At 49.2% G+C, this 21055-nt stretch overlaps 1 protein-coding gene across 19 annotated transcripts in view; it reads left to right on the top strand.

Annotated features, from left to right (window-relative positions):
- The window catches only part of CELF3 (CUGBP Elav-like family member 3), a 55937-nt gene extending 34882 nt beyond the window's left edge, over positions 1 to 21055 (top strand). The window contains exons 3-12 of one of the 19 annotated variants that reach the window (XM_035097974.2): positions 8030 to 8078; positions 8634 to 8759; positions 9860 to 9939; positions 12567 to 12707; positions 13934 to 14084; positions 14975 to 15124; positions 17133 to 17198; positions 18255 to 18371; positions 20465 to 20547; positions 20927 to 21055. In XM_035097974.2, coding sequence (XP_034953865.1) covers positions 8030 to 8078; positions 8634 to 8759; positions 9860 to 9939; positions 12567 to 12707; positions 13934 to 14084; positions 14975 to 15124; positions 17133 to 17198; positions 18255 to 18371; positions 20465 to 20547; positions 20927 to 21055 — 1092 coding nt within the window. Of the gene's footprint in view, positions 1 to 8029; positions 8097 to 8609; positions 8760 to 9859; positions 9940 to 12566; positions 12711 to 13933; positions 14085 to 14974; positions 15125 to 17132; positions 17199 to 18254; positions 18372 to 20464; positions 20609 to 20926 lie in introns of all 19 variants that reach the window. The other 18 variants (XM_035097971.2, XM_035097966.2, XM_035097972.2 and 15 more) reach the window with 18 other exon arrangements.

The raw sequence follows: 21055 nt of genomic DNA, 5'->3' as shown, positions 1-21055 counted from the left end.
ATCTTCCTCGCGGTCTCCTGATTTTTGTGAAACACAAACAAACCGACCCACGCACACACATCATCTTCTGCAAATAGCTTGCTCGTTCACCTTTTGTTATGAACATTTCCTTCCTCCCCACCCCCACCCCCCAAAACACACACCTTTCCTTCCCATCCCCTTTCTCTCCTTCCCTTTGCCAAAGTCTCCAGGTCATTGTTTATAGAGATAAGTTGTGATGTCAGCGCATGTTCCTATGGCAACCCGATGGGTAAATTAGAGATGAGTGGGTGGTTGTCATGGAGTATATTCTTCTGTTGCCATCGTTACCAAGCACCTGCTCCCTTTCTTTCTTTCTTTCTTTCTTTCTTTCTTTCTTTCTTTCTTTCTTTCTTTCTTTCTTTCTCTCTCTCTCTCTCTCTCTCTCTCTCTCCCCCCCCCTTTTTCACTCCTGTCCCCCCTCCACTCGTGATTTCAATAGCATAAATGACTGGCGGGTGGGTGGGGGGAGGTGGTATCAACAATTTCCTGATGATGTCGGTGGTGATTACCCTTTCTGGAATCTTCTACATCTGAGGGAACAGTGTCGGGAATGAATACACGGCACAGAAACCTTTGCCTCGGTAAAAACCGGGATACGATCCTGTGTTGGGTTGAATTGGAAGTAAAGGGCCAAGATTCGTGTGTGTGTGTGTGTGTGTGTGTGTGTGTGTGTGTGTGTGTGTGTACGCTGTGAATGCTAATGGAAAAGGTGTGGTTCATTCCAAAAAACAAACAAACCATGCACATTGATGAGTTCATATCTGACACCACCCCTTAGAGCCAGTCCCTCTCTTGAAATGTAGCTTGCAGCTGAAATAAATGCTAATTTTTCACCAGTCAGCCTCAGTTTTTATCAGCTTCACACACACACCCCTCCGTTGTTCAGCTTTCAAATGGGAGCTGCTTTGGGCAAGGACTTCTCCTCTTGTATTGAAATAAATGCATATTCTTCCTGAGCTTGCTTTCTTTCTTTCTTTCCCTGCCACTATTTCCCTTTCTGATGTCCTGTTTTAGCTTCCCTTTCTTATGTCCTGTTTCCCTCTTTCCCATTATTTGTTACAACCTCTACGGGTCCAACGTCAGCCCTACCCAGAGTAGACCCATTGAAATTGAATAATGATTTCTGGTTCCCCATAATGGTTTAAAATCAATGGACAAGACGGAGCCTATCTTTAGACAGGGAGGTCACTAGAAATGAAAGGACCTTAGACAGGCCACATTCACACCCTACATTTAAAGCGCTTTGATACCACTTTAAACAGTTGGGGTGTCTCCCAAGGAGTTCTGGGAAATGTAGTTTGTTAGGCGTGGTGCTGAGAGTTGCTAGGAGACTCCCCCTCCCCATTTCCCCTCGCAGAACTGCAATTCTCAGAATGGTTTAACAGTCAATTCCTCTTCACGGGGATTTCAGGAAACCAATTCAGGAAACCAATTCAGCTCCAAGAGGGGAATAGGGGTGAATCTTCAATCGCAGGCATCCCCAAATTCGGCTCTTCAGTTGTTTTGGGACTACAATTCCCATCATCCCTAACCACTGGTCCTGTTGGCTAGGGATGATGGGAGTTGTAGTCCCAAAACATCTGGAGGGATGAGTTTGGGGGTGCCTGCCCTATTGCCTCTCAGTGCCCTCAACAAACTACATCTCCCAGGATTCTTTGGGGGAAGCCATGGCTGTTCTTAAAGTAGCATCATAGTGCTTTAAATGTATGGTCAATTAATTAATTTCCATGGGCCTGTTTTGAGCAGAACTTGAGTTGCATGCTATCCTATATAGAACTACTGTTATTAAGTAGTAGTAATTATCAGTGAATCAAGCAGTTAGCTGGCTGGGGGGCTAATGGGAGTTTCAGTCCAAAACATCTTTATTATTTTCAACGGTGATGATGGTGAAAATAATAAAGATGTTTTGGACTGAAACTCCCGTCAGCCGTCAGCCAGCTAAGTCAGTACAGAAAAATATAGTTTTTAAATACTCTCTGGCACATCCCATGAGCAGGAGTAATTAGCAATCGAGCGATGGATTAGATGTGTCCCTTTGGGCCCCCGTAACATGTTTGAAGGATGGACAGAGAAATCCTTCCTTAACCCGGACTGCCAAAATAATGAGTTGCTTGCTCTTAAAAGGCCTCATTTGCTACTTCTTTAATTCTCACAACAATCCTGCAAGGTAGGTAAACCGGAGAAGGAGGGTGTCAGGGCCGTCTTAAGCATATCTGGCGCCCTGGCGCGAAGATCCCTCCAGCACCCGCCCCCCCGCCCCGTTTCCCAGCACGGCTGTCTGGCGGGCGCTGTGTGCAGCGCAGCACCGCCCTGGCGCCCTGCACCACCCAGCCTTGCCATAGGGCCGGCCCTGGAGGGGGTTAGCCACACCACCGCCCAGGGCCACCTAGCCCCTCCTCTCCATACAGTTGCATCCAGCTAAGGTCTGCCCGGACTAAACCCATTTAAATGAATGGCTATGCCTAAGCTGGTCCCATTCATTCCAATGGGTCTACACAACCCATTGGCTGCAAATCCTAAAGCTAGGCAGTATAACCCTTGCATTAAAATTGTGACATTGAAAGGTTTGTAACCCACAAACGGTCTCCTGGCAGAGATGAATATTCTCTTTAGGGGTGGGGAATCTTGTAGGCCTGAGTTGAATAAATGTTACACACACACACACACACACAACACACACACACACACACACACACACACACACACGAGGCATTTTATTTTCTCCCCTGCTCCACCTCATCAAAGTCCCAATGAAAGGACCCTCCACCTGCCTCTCTCTCTCTCTAATTCCCGGTGGTGACTCTATCCTCCAGTTCTGATTTTTAGTGGCAGGACCACAGCTGGGGACGGGGTGGGGGGGTGGGAGAGATGAGAATAAGAAATAAAAACTGGGAGTGGTGCATTATTGGTGAGGAATAATAATAATACTGGTCAGTTTCCCCTCCCATCCCCAACTACTTGGCTGCGCCGGTTGCTGTGGCAACGAGAGGCAAAGGAGGCGATGAGGAAGAAAGGTACCCGGCCTCGGGCGCCATGGCAACCACATCCCAATCCCTGCCAGCAGCTTTAGGGGGTGGTTTGTGGGGAGGAGAGGGGTGTTCGGTCCTCCGCCCCAGTGCAAAGGGAACCATCTTATAAGGCCAGAGCTGATGTTGTCCCTGAAACACAGCGGCCTGCGGCTCCCTCTCACAGATTTGGGGTTGCCAAAATCCAGCTTCTGTAAATCTGAGACTGTCCCTGGAGAGTCCAACCAAATGTTTCAAGCCTCCGTGGGGAGGGAAAGGCACTCTGCTCATGATCAGAGGGCCTGCCCTTTGCTGATGGTCAGTAGTTGTCAAGGAATGATTGTCTAATTTAGGGCCCTTACATTGGTGATCCATGAACAAGAATTAAAACACGGGTTTCTGTGTCTCGGCCCTGCTCAGACTCATGGCGACATATCTGGGCGCATGTCATAAAATCTCCCTACATTGCGTTAGCTGGCTGTGGTTGTATACCCAGCACACCCCACTTTTGCTGCAGGCTGTCCCTCTTTGATCGTCAGAGCCCCCGTCTGCAGTACATTAGTGATAGCCATCGATCAGCGGGTCAATTAGCAGAGCGTTCATTACGCTGATCGCTCGGTTTGGAGCACACACACACACCCAACTTCAGCGCCGGAGGGCGAGGAGGGGGGTGAGAGAGGTCAGTGGGATCTAGTGGTGGAACAGTGAAGAGAGGTATTATTATTATTATTATTATTATTATTATTATTATTATTATTATAGTTTTATTTAGCCTTTCCTTCCATCTCCACCACAAAGCCAGTGTGCCTAGAGTGCTGGGTTCGAATTGCCCCAGAGCCAGGAAGCTCACTTGGGCCAGTCACTGCCTCTCAACCTAGCCTACCTCTCAAGGTTGTTTTGTGGGGATAAAATGAGTGGGGAGGACCACGCACACACCACCTTGAGCTCCTTGGAAGAAAGGGTGAGAAATAAACGCAATCAATAAATGAAATTGTTCTCGTTGCAGCAACGGGGTGGGAAGGAATTAGCCACTGCATACGAGACTAAAGCTGGTTTAGTCACACAATCCCTCTTTGCAAGGATCTGTTCTTTTTGGGGGGTGGGGAGGGCTGGCGTGGGCATTTCTGTTCCTCACCAATCGTCTCTCTTACTGCACCTTGCGAGTGAGGAACTTGGCAGCCTCTCCTACTTGCACCTTTCGCTATCGATTCTTATTTATATTTATAGTTGAATTCAATACGCTGCTGGGTCTTTGGCCATCAAGGTACACTCCGAGCATCTTGAAATCAATAATTAAAAAACCCTATTAACCGTTCCATAATAAGAAGGTAAGAAGGTTCCCCCTTTATGATCTTTAGAGAAGCAAGCACACCTGGGACTTCGAGAAATTCTGCACCACAGATTTATTTATACCAGTTACAGCTTCCTTCCCCCACAAAGCGGAAAATCCAGGGAACTGTAATTGGTGGCTCTAAGCAAACCATGCGTTTAAAGTACATTGCTCCCTCAAAAGACTCCTGGGAACTGTAGTTTGCCCCTAACAGACCTAGAATCTCCAGCACCCATAACAAACTACGGTTCCCAATTTCTTGGGGGTGTTTATAATAGCTTCCCTTTCTTCCCACCATCCTTTGTCCTCGGTATCTGGTTTTCACAGGTAGACCCTTTCTCAGCCGGAGGGGGGGGGAGATATACTTTTCAGATATTTGCCAGCTAGTAGCTATTAGCAGACCCATAGATTAGTCTAATGCTCTCCTAGAGGATTCCAAGGCAGTGTTCCTTGTGGCAGGCAGTTCCATAAGAATGTGTTGGGTGAAGAAATCATATCCTTTGGTTCTCTTCTTAATTCCCTACCCATCAGTTTTGTCAGGTGACTCCGAGTTCTAGTGTTATGGGTGAGGATGGGAATGAATATGCCCGTTTCAGTTTCTCTCCATTTCCCCAATCTTAAATCCTGTTCTCCACATTTCTGCTGCAATTTGTGGATTAGAAAAATAAAAATAAACCCCACGAACATTTCAGTGTGAATTCTCCCCTGCACATTTTCTTATGCATTTTTGCCTAACAGGCACCTTTTTTTTGCAATGAGATTTCCCTCTATATAATGTATTTTTGTATGCTGTTTCCAACAATATAGGCAGCTTCTTCCACACTTTGCCCCAGTATGTATGTATGTTTGTTGGTAAACAATATCCTGCTGGAGAACTGCAGGGCAAAATTCAGGGAGTGAAAATTTCAAAGGATGGCCACTTTTTTTGGTTCATGTATTGTTTTGGAACGTGCAAATTAAGTAGAATTCGCCTTTAGATGTGACCTCAATTGAATTTCTCTCTCAGATCCATCCACATTTAAAAAGCCCCAAATACTTTCATCTCTCCTGGGAGAGGAGATCCTCTGCCCCCATTTTCCTCTTCCCTCTCCATGTTTATTCCAGATCCACGAAATCCTCTTATTTTATTTTATTTTATTTTCTGAGATTGAGCTGCTAGAGCATGAAAAATGAGTGTTATATCACGGACATCCTCACGGCAGCTTGGGCAAAAGCACCATGGCAGCTCACGAGAAAGCACACCTGCCCCTGAGCTCGGTTTCGCCTGCAGAAGGCAAAGATGCGTTCTGAACGAACAGCTGCAAACCTCGGTGAGATCAACCTCCGCCAAGAAGGAGTCCCATAATCTGGCGCCACTTCTCCCTGCGCCCTATTTTTGGTCCAGGATTACCTCATTAGGAGAAGCCGCCCGCACCTGCGGCACACACAGTGTCACCAATTTATCTTATTTCACAGGGAGGGGGAAGCGCACTTTGTGAGAAATAACTCACATTCTGACTTTGGGGGGATTTTTTTAAGGAAAAAGAAAAACCCAATGTTGTGGCCCGAGTTTGGCTTCGAAGCATCAAGGACTGAAAAGGATTCACTCTACATGAGGCCATGTGGGTAGAAGCTGGGATGCTGCGTCCTGGACCAGCTGAATTTTCTGAACTGCTTCCAAGGGCAGCACCATGCACAGGGCATTGTAGCAGTCAAGAGCATGAGACCTAACTCCTTAACTTTCAGAAAACATGACCACAATCAGCATCCAAGTGTCCCGACAGCACAATCCTATCTGCGTTCACTCAGAAGTAAATCTCACTGTGCTTGTTGCCAGGATCATGCATATCATTGCCATAAAAGTGTAGAGTTGGAAGGGACCCCGAGGGTCATCTAGTCCACCCCCCTGCAATGCAGGAGTCATCACTCTTAAGGATTTTTATGGATGATGTGTTTATTGTGGGGTGGCTATTAGCTTGTTTTGAATCCCAAACATTTAATGTTTTCAAACTGTTCTTGCTCTTGTGTATTATTTGCTGGTTTATATTAGGAAGCTTCCTCAGACCTCTTGTCCATCAATCTCAGTATTGTCGTCACTGACTGGCAGTGCCTGGGTGGCTGATAGACACAAAGATCCCTTGCTCTGGCAAGGGAGTGAGGTGCAGCTGAAGCTCTCAAGCTGGTCTGTCTGACAGATTTGCATGTGGGAAGCCAGCCAGAGGAAACAAGTAAACAGAGGCTAGCTACGTCTTTCCTTTTCTTTGCTGGGGTTCCTGCTTCATGCCGGTAGCTTGAACGTTCAACCTCCTTGCACTGCGTTTGATACAGGGCTGCCTGAAGCCCTGAAGAGCTGCTGCCTGTCAGTGCAGGCAATATTGAGCAAGATGGCCCAGTAGAATGTCGCTTCCCGTGCTGCTATCTAAGTCATTCCTTTTTTGGAACCATGAGAACTAGAATCTTTGATTTTTAAGGAAAGAGCTGTGGCTCAGTGGCAGGGCACCCATTTAGCATGCATTAGATCTGGGAGTGGCCCTTGAGTCTGAAACCCTGGAGAGCAGCTGCCAGTCAGAGTGGTCAATACTGAGCTTGATGGCCCACTAGATGGATGGTGAGCTTGCCACCACCGCAGCAGTTTCAGGGAGGCAAGATGGAGCCTTGTCGACAAGCCTTTGCCAGCGAAATCCCCCTTTCTCTCTTTCTTCTTTGCGCCCTTTCCCTGCTTCCGTCGACAACCGGGCCTTTTGAGGGCCTCGTCCGCCTCCGCAAGGCCTGCGTTCCTTTAATGTGATTACAAATGCTTTTACAGAAAAAAGGCCCCAGCTGCCTGCTGGGATAATCTAGCTCTTTCTAATCCTGGAGGCTGGGGAGAGTGCTCTCCATCGGGGACTTAACCCTCCCAAGGCTGCCTGGGGCTTGCTGTGTGTGTGTGCGTGTGTGCAATTTCCTTTGTAAAACAAGAGACAGTGTGGCATAGTGGTTAGAGTGTCAGGCTAAGACCTGGGAGACCAGGCCTCAAATCCTTACTCGGCTGTGAAGCTCACTAGGTGCGACCTTGGGCTATCTCTTCCAGTCTAACCTACCCCGCAGGGTCGTTGTGGGGAGAGGGAGAGCTGTGCATCTTTTTATTTCTTTATATGACCCATAGCACATATAAGGTGCCCGTGTGCTGTGGCAGTTGGGGTTTGGGACTAGGATCGGGGGGGGGCAGGGTTCTGACCCTCACGCAAAGGCCGCACCGACATCGCACCTTTAAAGCATTATTATATAATCTTAAAACAGTCGTGGAAGAATCCCAGGAACTGTAGTTTAAGGGCGCTATTCCCCTCCCGGAGGAACAACAATTTGCAAAGTGGTTTAGCAACCAGCCCGTCTTCCCAGGGAACTCTGGGGAAATTGTAACTCTAGGTGGGGTCTCTCAGCACCCACCGCAAACTGCAGCTCCCAGAATTCCCTGGGGAAAGCCATGGCTGTTTAAAAATGGCACGGCATGTGTGTGGCCTCGGCCATGAAGCTCTGTGAATGCGACCCTGGGCTCTTAGCCTAACGCTACCTTGCAGGGTTGTCGCAAGGATACAATGGGGAGATGGTGTGTGGGGGGGTGATGAATACCCCCTTGAACTCCTTGGACCAAAGGAGCGATACAAAAATGGAATGAAACGGCAATGTTTTTAACATTGTCTCCTTCTCGTTCCAGATGAACCGACCGATCCAGGTGAAGCCAGCAGACAGCGAAAGCAGAGGAGGTAAAGTCGCCCTCGGGGGTTCTGGGGTGCTGGGCGGTTCAGAGAGCAGATTGCCTGCTCAGCTGGTGTCTTTTGAGGAGCTGGCCTCAAATTTCTGGACAGGTTTGATTCCCTTAATAATACAATATAGCCTTCTCCACCTTGAAAACCACCACCCTCCCATATGTTTTGGACTACGACTCCCATCAGTGCCAGCCAGCTGGGAGTCGTAGTCCATAACTTCTGGAGGGCTCTATTTTGGCAAAGGTGGTGGAGAGCTAATAAGTTTCAAAAAAAAACAACCCAGGTTTTTTCGGGCTGTGTGTGTTATGTATATTATTTATTTTGTGGAATTTATATACTGCTTGATTGTAAAAAAAACAAACAAACCCTAAAAGACGTCATTGCCACTAAGAGAAACAGCAACAGTCTAAGGCGTCTGAAAAGTTAAAAATAGACTGGAAACAAATTAAAACTTGTGCCAGCTTTCTGAACAGAGGTGAGCATGTTTATAGCGCAGTCTGGGCTCCCCCAAGATGGCCTTTATCTGAGCAACCTCCTTTCTCCTTCCAGAAGACAGGAAGCTCTTTGTGGGAATGCTGGGTAAGCAGCAGACAGACGAGGACGTCCGGAAAATGTTCGAGCCGTTCGGGAACATCGACGAGTGCACGGTACTGCGGGGTCCCGACGGCACCAGCAAAGGTGAGTGGAGAAGGGGGGCAGCCGCCCTCCGCTGCCATCGGAAGGTTGCCCCTGAGCAGGTGCCCTCGAACTACAACTCCCATCACCACCAGCTTGGCCCAAGGGCTAGGGTTGGGAGTCGCAGTCCAAGAACATCTGGAGAGAGTTGCTGCTCTGGGAAGTGACTAAGGGGCCCCTTCAGGGGCACTGTTACATAAGAACATTTTGTGCGCATGCTAGGAGTGGGCACATCACTTATTGCCGCCTGATGCCAGACAGGAAGTGTCACCTCCACCATTGGAGAAGCATCAGTAGTGATTTCCAGCGAGATTTCGCCGGAAATCGGCACTGATATTGGCACCTCTTCTCTGCCAATGCCAGAGGTGGAAGAGTGCCCACCCAGTGCTGCCTTGGGAGTTCCTTCCACCCAAGGCGGCTGCTTCCCCTTGCCTCATGGGTGTGCCGGGCCTGATTCATGCAGCCTATTTTAAAAAGCGATGAGGCACAGCGAGCTAACGTTGGCCCGATCTTACGTCCTTGCAGAGCGTTGATCATCGGAAAGGTGGCTCTTGGCATCCTCCTGCATCTAGGAGGCAGGAGACAGACATACCAGACAGCCAATTGGACCCTGTTTCAGTGGGTCCTCCTCCACGCCCCCAGCTCCATGCTCCACATGGAGCCTTTCAGAGGTTTAAAGCGGGTGAGCTGGATTCATGATGTCACGGGTTCCAGCCAGTCAGAGCTAGGCGCAGCTCAAAGCACACACAATTGGTTTTGCAATCCTGAGCGCAACCCGGGAGAGACAAGGGGGCCTTGGTGGAGGGGGCGGCTGGCGAAAGGCTACTATGAGAAGATGTAGCGATGGCCAGCTTTAAAAGAGAATTAGACCAGTTCGTGGAGGCGATGCCTCTGCGGTCAAGAGTTAGCAGTGCTTCCAAATGCCAGTTGCTGGAAACCATAGGAGCGCACAGGGCTCCTGTGGTCAGTCTCCTGCTTGTGGCGCATCAGATTGGCCACTGTGAGTACAGGGTGCAGGCCTAGAAGGGCCACTGACCTCATCTAGCGGGCAAGCTCTTCCTGTTTCTGTCTCCGAGTCTTTCCCTTTCTCTCCCCTCTGCCAGGCTGTGCCTTTGTGAAGTTCCAAACACACGCAGAAGCACAAGCTGCCATCAATACGTTGCACGGAAGCCGCACGTTACCGGTGAGACCCACAACTTCTGCCTTGGTGGGGGGCAGGGAGAGCCAAGGGCTGTGGGGGGGGCAGAGGAGGAGGAGGTTGTCTTGCTAAATCCCTCCTGCCTTCCATTAAGTCCTTTCATTTTGAGGCTCCGCCTTCAGCAAGTGAGGGAGCAGGGAGAGGGAAGAAATCTTCCACGGGCTCTGCTTCCTCCTAGTGGACAAACGTCCTCTGTTGTGCTTTCCCAAAAGAGTAGTCCAAAAGACTTGCCGGCTGCACATTTGTCAACTTTTTTTAAAAAAAAAAAAAAAAGCAAGGCATATTTGCCCGAGGGTGCAGAAAAGAGATCTGACAATTTTCTTTGTGAATTAAATAGATTTTTGGGGGGGGGGGGTTGCCAACTTTTCAAGCTATCCTCCGATGCTATGCATTCACACATGACCTAAGACAGGGGTCCCCAAACTAAGGCCCGGGGCCAGATGTGGCCCAATCACCTTCTAAATCCAGCCCGTGGACGGTCTGGGAATCAGCATGTTTTTACATGAGTAGAATGTGTCCTTTTATTTAAAATGCATCTCTGGGTTATTTGTGGGGCATAGGAATTCGCTCATATTTTTTTCAAAATATAGTCCGGCCCCCCACAAGGTCTGAGGGACAGTGGACCGGCCCCCTGCTGAAAAAGTTTGCTGACCCCTGACCTAAGATGGCAGCGATCAGGGGGTGTCAAATAGAGCACAAATCAATCAGTTTGGGTTCTTCTCCGTTTCTAATCTTTCCAATCTTAACTACAATTCTCCGCATTTCTGCACCAGTATATATATATATATTCATTTTCTCTTTAATATACAAATTTTTGTACACAATTTCCCCTTGTGCACCCATATTTCCAAACAAATTTCCCTAACAATAATGCATTTTTAATGCTACTTTCATTAACATATGCATTTAACTGACACTTTCCCCTAATAATATGCATTTTTGAGAAAAGCCCTACCCCAATCTTTGTTAGCACTGTCTCCTCTCCTCCATTCCCCTCCCCCAATGCCTTTTGGACCAGCTCTAGACCTTCTCCCAAGCTGGTGCTGTCTAGAAGTTAACATGATTTCCATCATCCCTGGCTGTTGACTGTCCTGTCTAAGGACTGACATGAGCTGCTGTCTGACAACACGTAGCAAATCAACTACAGTTGTACCTTGGAAGTCAAACAGCCTAGTTTTCAAACGTTTTGGCTCCCAAACAATCAAAACCCGGAAGTGAATGTTCCGATTTTTGACTATTCTTTTGGAAGCTGAATGTCCGATGGGGCTTCCGAGGCTTCTGATTGGCTGCAGGAGCTTCCTGCAGCCAATCAGAAGCCGCAATTTAATTTTCAAACGTTTTGGAAGTCGAAAGGACTTCCAGAATGGATTCCGTTCGACTCCAAGATACGACTGTATATTAAAACATCTGAGATTAAAGTATGTCATGAGCAAAGCCCATTAACCAGAGCATAACAGTTAAAAGAAGAATTTGGGGATTGAAGAAAGGAGATCAGGAGAAAACGCTCATCTAAACGGGTGTCTTCAAGTGCCGTCAGTATTGGCATTCCACCGACCCTTGAAAATGTATTTTAATTATGGATGTCTTAATGCAATTACAGGTCACTGTGTTTCTATAATTGGGTTTACACTTATTTGACTGTGGCCTTTTATGTGTTTGTGACTTGCCATGGCCTTTCTGCATGAAATGAGAGGCAGCATATAAATTACGATCATTTCCTTATTTGTTATTTTATTAGTTCCTTACATTTATATAGGGGTGTTAGGGGAAGTGTAGGGACATGGTTGGGGGGCACGCCATGTTCCTTATGGGGTAGTTTGTCCACCTTTGGCTCCCACCCTGCACCCAGCTCTCACCTGTGGCTCCCGGAAGCTGTCGGCATTAGACAGCAGCCACATCCCGGGAAATGGCACTGACTGGCTGGCCAAACCAGGCGAGGGCAGCCAATGGGTCTCAAACCCTCAGTGAGTAAGGGCTTCTTCCCCTTGCATGCAAAGACAGGCTCTGGCACATGGAGTGCAAGAGACCAAGAGTGGGTCCAACGGTCAAGAAGGAGATGCCCTTGTGTGCTGGAGAGGGAAGTGAGGGGCAGGTGGGGCTCGTCCCACTGGAAAGGTAGACCATCTAAGAGAAGGAAAACCTCTGCTGCCTTGCGGGATATCTGCAGGAGAAGAAAATGCTCAAAAGTAAACAAATCTGGAGTGGAGTCCCTAAGGCACTTGGGTGGCGCCTTGGACACCTCCTTCTGGCAACTCCTGCAGCCAAGCTGGAGCCAAATGTCTTGCTCTGCTTTCCTTTGTTGAGGCTGGGGGGGGGGGTCTTGTCATCTGGGCAGCTCAGGATCTCAGCGGGTGCCAAAAACATTTATATTCCACCAAGGTGTTGCTGTAAAAAGTTCTCCCCACCCCTTTTTCTCCTCCCAACAGCCCTGTGGTGTAGGTTAGGCTGGGAGAGAGTGACTGGCCCGTGTCTGAGCGGGGATATGAAACCTGTTAACTCCCAGGTTGTAGCCCACACTGACTCTCTGGAGGGCGCCAGCTTGGGAAAGGCTGTCTGAGCTTCAGCAAAGTTACTGTGTTTGGGGGCCCTCAATTTCCTCCTCTCCCTTCCAGGGCGCCTCATCCAGCCTCGTGGTGAAATTTGCCGACACGGAGAAGGAGAGGGGGCTCCGCCGGATGCAGCAAGTGGCAAACCAGCTGGGGATGTTCAGCCCCATCGCCCTCCAGTTTGGGGTGTACAGTGCCTACACCCAAGCAGTAAGAGGCTCCACTTCGCTAGAGGAGCCTGGAGTTGTGGGGAGGGGGGTGGTGCCAGCTGTTTTTTTGGGGGGTGGGGAAGGTTCCCAGCTCAGTACATAAACAGGGACACTGATGTGTGAATATGCGCACACTTTTCCTTAAGATCGTCTTACCGCATCTAGAAAGCTAGTATATCAGGGTGTAAACTAGGCTATGCCCTTATCCTTCATATGCTAGCTATCTAAAAGGAAGGGATTTCCATTAACACCCCCCTGGAAAAGCTGCATTATAGATAACTAGCATGCCAAGAGGAAGGAAGGACAAGAACTATTCACCCTGATATGCTAATCTTCTACATGCAGGGATTTTTATTTTATTTTTAAAGGAGGAGCCTTACCTTATGTGCAGTAGTGTAGTGGCAAATTTAGAAGTGTAGGTTCCACTCCACGTTCCCTCACAACTGCTCACCTTCTAAGATTTTGCAGCCCATTTCGAGCACTCCTCCAGAGAAAGGGAAGGAAGAAGGAGGAAGCAGAGTTTTCAGATAGCCTAGAGCAGCCACATCCAACTCACAAGAGACTGTGATCTACTCCCAGTACTGTATAAAAATTCTGGAAGTGATCTACCCATGAAGGTGGGGAGCTAAAGTTGTGGACCTTTTTCTAGAGGGAGGGGAATCCTTGGCATCTGATGGGAGGGCGTTCTACAGGGTGGGCGCCACCACCAAGAAGGCCCTCTGCCTGGTTCCCTGTAACCTCACTTCTCGCAGTGAGGGAACCGCCAGAAGACCCTCGGAGCTGGACCTCCGTGTCCGGGCAGAATGATGGAGGTAGAGACGCTCCTTCAGGTATACTGGACCGAGGTTGTTTAGGGCTTTAAAGGTCAGCACCAACACTTTGAATTGTGCTCGGAAACGTACTGGGAGCCAATGTAGATCTCTCAGGACTGGTGTAATGTGGTCTCGGCGGCCGCCCCCAGTCCCCAGTCTGCCTGCTGTAGTTTCCGAGTCACCTTCAAAGGCAGCCCCACGTAGAGCGCATTGCAGTAGTCCAAGTGGGAGATAACCAGGGCAAGACAGTACCCTGACGTCTGCTTGGAAGGAGATGCAGGACAGTCACATAACAGGGTGCTGATGGGGCTCCAATGGAGCAGACTCTGTGGACATCCATGATGCTTTATATTTACGTATATTGATCTCTCTCTCTCTCTCCTGCCCCCCCTCCCCGCTGCTCCGCCCTCAGCTAATGCAGCAACAGGCAGCCCTTGTTGCCACACACTCCGCCTACCTCAACCCCATGGCGACGATGGCCGCCGTCCAGATGCAGCAGATGGCCACCATCAACCCCAACGGCCTCATTGCCACCCCCATCACCCCCATCACAACCTCCTCAGGTAAGGGGGGGCCAGCCAGGAAGTGGTGGGTGGGCTCTGCCTTCCTCGCAGGGCACACAAACAGAACAATCAGTGACCAACCAGGGTTTTCTGGAAACGTCCGTCTCGTCCAGGCGCTGGCAGGAGTCCGAAATGTTTCCTACTCCCAATGTGTGTGTTTTTTTCTGGGGGGAAAGGTGGGGGGGGGATTCAACACGAAGTTTGTTTGTTTGTTGCGGTCCGAGTCACAGTGGCTAAATGTAAGACGTGATGAATAAACTCAAGCAGACAATGATCTGGATTGGAAATGGCCACAACTTTACTGATTACAGATATAGGTGGGTTTTTGGCTCAGGCATAGCCATTCCAGCCCCCCCAGACAAAAAAGTATATTAATTATTTAATTTTTAAAAGGCAAGGGAATTCAGTTCCCCTGACTTCCGCCCCCATATGCACTCTCAACCTTCTTGCTATTAAGAAGGAAAGTTCAAATTGGGGGGGGGTAGTCAGAGTTCATCTTTAGATGGGGCTGCGAGAAGAGACGTAGGCACAGTTCAACCAGAGTCCAATATATGAGAGGTTCCCGGTTCCCTTCTTTTTTTCAAATCCAGCTTCCGGTCCTTATGATGCCCTTGAAACTTGGTGAGCGGTGAAATTCTACCCGGAATAGATTATGCAAAGCAGCCGAAAATATACACGATGTATTATGCAAAGCCTGGCACCGTTTATTCCCACCAAGGGGTCCCCGTTTTGTTCTTAACATTTGCTTAGCATGCGGATCTGACAGCCTGAGCTGAGTAGAGGAGTAAAAAGGGCAGACCTATGGGATTTATGGACACTGCATCAGGGGGGGGGGGGGCCTGGTGAGATTTTTGCTGCCCCGCCAACCTTTCTCTGCCTTCTGCCCACAGGGACCAGCACGCCACCTGCCATTGCTGCCACGCCAGTGTCTGCCATCCCGGCCACCCTCAGCGTCAACGGCTACAGCCCTGTTCCCACGCAGAGCACGGGGCAGCCGGCCTCCGAGGCCATTTACACAAATGGCGTCCACCCATACCCAGGTATCTGAGGCTCCTCGGAATCTTCTTCTCCCTCTGCTCACACAAACCCCTCCCCTGTTTTTCAGTCTTTCTTTCCTGGACACCCAAGTCCTTGAGACCACATAGATTCCTCCCCCCCCCCCGACACACACACAACCCCCAATGCACCACTGTAATCCTATAAAGCTTGCTCCAGTCTCAAATTTTGTCTGAGCTTGCTGCTTGCTGTTCCTTTCTTATAAAAAATTCATTTTTGGTTGATCAGAAACATATAATTCAATCAGAAACGGGGGACGGGACTACTTCAAAAATTCAGCATAAACTTCTTTTTTTAAGGAGGTATAAATCTGAGTTTTTGCAGTCACAACCCCTGGGAAGAATGATTGCACTTGGTCTTGGTTTAGGGAGCATGGCCCTATGGGTGGCTGTTAGCCGGGACTAGTGCTGGATTTACGTATAAACTAAACAAGCTATTGCTTAGGGCCCCACTCTCTTGGGGGGCCCCCAAAATTTTTTAAGGGAAATAAAAACTGGATGTACATTTCCAAAATATAAGATTAAAAACAAATAAAATAAAACCTACATACAGCAACAGTGTTTTGTGTTGTGTAGGCTCCTATTTTGTTATGTGCAAATGCCTTTAGATACCTGTTAGGTCCATGAATTGCCATAGAGCATATATTCAGCACAAAAACAGTCACAGTTTGTTGTTGACAAAGGACAGCTGGACATAGAAAGGGCCCCATTACCTTCAGGAGCTGAGGGCCGCATCAAACCTAAATCCGCCCCTGGCCATGACAGACCTCCCATGTTCTGAAGCAGACTACCTTTTGGAATACTAGCTTGTTTGTTCACTTGCATGCAGCCTTTCTGCGATGGCAACAAAGACAGCTGGGGGGGGCACCCAATTAATAATAATGACGATAATGTAGTAAAAGCAGAGAATGTGGAATAACATGGAAGTAAACAAAATGCACCGGATGAGAGAATGGAGGAATAAAGGCCTAGACACATTTTGCACAAGAGTCGGAGCACCAATCAAACAGAAGGAAAGCAGTTTTTAAATGAATAAAACCCCACGCCTCCATGTGTCCTTTTCACCAGGGCTGCTCTGGTATGCTTATTAGCTGTGAGAGTATCTAGAGATGGAGCCTCCATGTACAGGAGCAGGATTCTGTGGGCAGACAAGTTAGGAGGGAAATTGCTTCATCATGTCCTACTTGGGAGCTTTCTGGGTTCCAGATCTGATGGATTCCGGAGCTTGAGGAATCTGAAATAACATTGGCTGTGTTTACACGTAACACTCAGCTGACGTTTGCTTTAACCGTGGTTTGCCTAACAAGCCTCAAGTTGTCCCCCCCCCCCCACGGCACTGTGCATTTCTGCAGAGTGTGGCTCCCCGCCCACCCCGCCCCAGCTTTAGAGCCTGGGACCAAGCGGCCCAAATAAAGGATGGTTGGATTCCGACACAACACTAAACCGCAGCTTTAAAAAACCATGGTTTGTAAGCCAGCATCAAACCATGGCTGCACAATGTGGTTGGTTCTTAGGAAACAAACCATGACCGGTATGGCGAGTTGGATATTTTTTTGCTTTGTGTATACTTGTATACCCGAAGGAGTGTCTCCACCCCCATCGTTCAGCCCAGACACTGAGATCCAGCGCCGAGGGCCTTCTAGCGGTTCCCTCATTGTGAGAAGTGAGGTTACAGGGAACCAGGCAGAGGGCCTTCTCGGTAGTGGCTCCCGCCCTGTGGAACACCCTCTCATCAGGTGTCAAGGAAATAAGTGGCTATCCTATTTTTAAAAGACATCTGAAGGCAGCCCTGTTTAGGGAAGTTTTTAATATTTAATGCTGCATTGTTTTAATACTTGATTGGGAGCCGCCCAGAGTGGCTGGGGAGACTCAGCCAGGTGGGTGGGGTACAAATAAATTATTATTAGTAGTAATAGTAGTAGTAGTGGTAGTGTGAAGCAGGCCATTATCGTCTCATAAGTATGTACTCTTTCCTCTTCGCATCCTGACACAGCACAGAGCCCAGCAGCCCCCGTGGACCCATTGCAACAGGCGTACGCCGGGATGCAACACTATACAGGTAGGAGGTGGAGAATGGGAATCTCTAGGATTCTGGGCCAATATATCTCCTTGCCTAGACTCCATTGTCTGGGCAATATGGAGAGCATGGCACCCTCTCTTGTGCCAAGGCCTCATTGCCCAGGCAAAGCCCGAGACCTGGTCCCTGCTCTCTGTGTTCTATGGCTATAAGATGGCACTAGGGATGTTTGCTCAATCGCTTTCCCAGAATGCCGCATCTATTACGTCTGGGATGGGGAACGTCTCTGGCACTCCACAGGCCAGTGGCTCTCAGGGCCTGGGGGATTTGTGGTCCAGCGATCTCCGGGAGAGTCCAGAGAGGAGGGAGAAATTCAGCTTGGTTCGCAGGGGGCGGCATGAAGCTCCCTCATGCCTACTTCTTGGAATAATGACTGAGAAACACAGCTGTCCTTCGTAGTTTGCACCGCTTCAGATTTTACCATGCAGTTCTCCAAACTAAAAAAAAAGCACAATAGAGGAAAGTGCTTGTTTTTAAATATATTTTTAAATATATTTGTTTTTAAATATATACACCGTATTTTTCCATCTATAAGACGCCCCCATGTATAAGACGCCCCCTATTTTGGGAGACTCAGATTTAAGAAAATGGGAAATGTAATTTCTCAGTCTTTTTTAGGGAAGAAACCTAGTCTTATACACGGAAAAATACGGTACTGTATATGCATGTGTTGGTGAAAACCACATACAAAAATGCTCCCAAGAATGGGGTAAATTGCTGGTTTTTCAAAAGTGTGTATTAGGCATACCTGTATGTGAAAATGCATACCTTAGGATAAAATGCAAGCAAGCAAAAAAATGGTTCATAAATACACAAGATTGGAAAAGCTGATAGTTTTGTCCATTCCTAGAAGGGCACGATGCCCACTCTGCGCCTTAAGCCTTTCTGCCTGGGCAATGCCAGCAATGTGTTCTTCCCTGGGTCAGACAACACCGCAGGCCTGTCGCTCTCTCGCTCTCTCTCTCTCTCTCTCTCTCTCTGCCCCTGTTGCTCGGCCGATGCCACCTTAGGCTTTTCTCTGCCCGCTTCCCCCCACAGCCGCCTACCCTGCCGCCTACGGACTGGTGAGCCCGGCCTTCCCGCAACAGCCAGCCACCATCATTGCCCAGCAGCCACCTCCACAACAGCAGCAGCAGCAGCAGCAGCAGCGGGAAGGTAGGTGGGTCACCGAGCCCCTTTTCCCGCCCACCCACCAGCTGCGGTTGATTTGTAGACCTTATTCCTATCTGGAATCCCATCCGCCGCTTCCTCTGCGGAAGTCCTGAGGCGCCAGCAATGGCTCGCTTTCCCCGCAGATTCAGCCACGGCGCAGGCAGAGGTCTCTTTAGCCCCCACCGGAGGTCAAGGAGATAAACAACTACCTGACATTTAGAAAACACCTAAAGGCAGCCCTGTTTAGGGAAGTTTTTAACCTGTGATATTTTAATGTATTTTGGTATTTGTTGGAAGCCGCCCAGAGTGGCAGGGGAAACCCAGCCAGATGGGCGGGGTATAAATAAATTAATAGTAATAATAATAATAATAATCTGAGGGGACTCAAGCACATCACTTGCTCCTTCCCCGAGTTTTGGCTTGTGCCACAGGTCCTTGTCGAACACTAAACCACCCTGGCTCAACACAGCATTGGGGACAAGCCTGTTCGGCTGTGGAACAGGCTCCGCGGGACAGCGGTGGAGTCTCCTTCCTCAGAGATTTCGAAGCAGAGGTTGGATGGCCATCTGTCAGGGTTGGTTTAGTGGCAGGGGGTTGGACTAGATGACCACTGGGGTTCCCTCCCAACTCCACAATTCTAAAAACCAGGTGCTTTGAGATTCCAGAATCAAAGAGGACATTTTGGTGGAAGATAATTTTCAGAAGCGCCGGGGGCAGCCTCCCCCAATCTGGTGTGGTCCCCCCCCTCGATGTTTTGAACTACAACACCCATCAGCCGTGCTGGCTGGGAGTTGTAGTCCAAAACTTCTGGTGGGCACTAGGTTGAGGAATGCTGATCTAGGGCATACTGGTTTTTTTAAGTGGGCAGGGAGGCTTCCACACCTTTAAGACCTAGGTAGAAGACATGATTTTCATCAGGTGTGGATGGTTGCGGAGGCTACACCTGCTGGAATTCCCTGTTTTGAAGGTGCAGAGAACCCCACCCATTTCTCTTCCGCCCCTATCTGGCCACTGCAGAAGTATCCACAGCTAAATGGGAATGGCAAGGACTGGGGTGACTCTTCTGAGCGGCCCGACACAGGCACAGCATCTCTCTAGAGTCAGGCCCCACCTGCGCTATTTATTTAAAGCGATCTCAGACCACGTGAAGCAGTCATGGTTTCTCAAAGAATCGTGGGAACTCTAGTGCTGGTAGTTGTTACGAGGTCCCTGTTCCCCTCCCAGAACTACAATTCCCAGAGATTCTTAAAACAAACTGATAATCGTAGCTCTGTTGGGAGAAAAGGTGCCGCCTGACAACTCTCAGCACACTGAACAAACTACAGTTCCCAGGATTCTTTGTGGGGAAGCCATTACAGTTTTAAGCAGTGTGATACTGCTTTAAATGTACCGTGCAGACAGGGCCTCATTCCTGGCATTGCATTTTCACTTGTCGAATTTGGTGGGGGGCGTGGTTGGGGGTGAAAGGGAACCGTAAGGCGAAAGCTTTGAGCTCCGACCTCCTTGAGAACGGCTGTTCAGGGTTAAGCCTTGAAAATTGCATAAGAGTAACATGGCTCTGTGGGTTAAGCCACTGAGCCTAGGGCTTGCTGATCAGAAGGTCAGCGGTTCGAATCCCTGTGGCGGGGTGAGCTCCCGTTGCTCGGTCCCAGCTCCTGCCCACCTAGCAGTTCGAAAGCACGTCAAAATGCAAGTAGATAAATAGGAACCGCTACAGCGGGAAGGTAAACGGCGTTTCCATGTGCTGCTCTGGTTCGCCAGAAGTGGCTTTGTCTTGCTGGCCACATGACCTGGAAACTATACGCCGGCTCCCTCGGCCAATAATGCGAGATGAGTGCAGCAACCCCAGATTCAGTCACGACTGGACCTAATGGTCAGGGGTCCCTTTACCTTTTTAACATGGAAGCCTGGAACGCTCTTTGGGACTCCCCTGTTCAAAGAGGCAACTTGGCATGAGTCTGGTTCGACAACGCTAATCTAAATGTTACAGGGGATGTTCCCTCTGTGTTCCAGCATGTTCTCAAGCAGCAATTCTCTCTCTCTCTCTCCTCCCTCCCTGCCTTCCTTTATCCCAAAACATGGCTGTCCTCTCCCAGGCCCCGAGGGCTGTAACATCTTCATCTACCACCTGCCGCAGGAGTTCACAGACTCCGAGATCTTGCAGATGTTCCTCCCCTTCGGAAACGTCATCTCCGCCAAAGTCTTTGTGGACCGGGCCACCAATCAGAGCAAATGTTTCGGTAGGGATAGCCCAGCGGGGTTCTGGGGGAAGAGAATAGGGTCCCGCAAATCATGGGGGAACACAGTCCTCAGGGGCTAAAAGTTAAAACCAGCGGCCTTCTCGCACACGGCACGCAGAGAGAGAAGCATCCCACCAGCCTTCTCCGCCTCCCTCATAGGGACTATCAACTTAAACCTTTGGCTTTAGAAACCAAACAAAGCAAGAGGTGGATTCTACAGAGGGTGGGACGGTCTCCGTCTGCATGCTGTGAGGTCACAGCAGGCCCTCGCCCACCCCACCCTCCCTTCTCCTTGTCCATTTCCCCTCCACCTTTGCAGGATTCGTAAGTTTTGACAATCCCGCCAGCGCCCAGGCTGCCATCCAGGCCATGAACGGTTTCCAGATTGGGATGAAGCGCCTCAAAGTCCAGCTCAAGAGGCCCAAAGACGCCAACCGCCCCTACTGA

The sequence above is a fragment of the Zootoca vivipara genome, chromosome 17, assembly GCF_963506605.1.
Source record: "Zootoca vivipara chromosome 17, rZooViv1.1, whole genome shotgun sequence".
NCBI lineage: Eukaryota > Metazoa > Chordata > Lepidosauria > Squamata > Lacertidae > Zootoca > Zootoca vivipara.
Note: the sequence above shows the minus strand (reverse complement) of the source record. Positions and strands in the feature narration are given on the sequence as shown.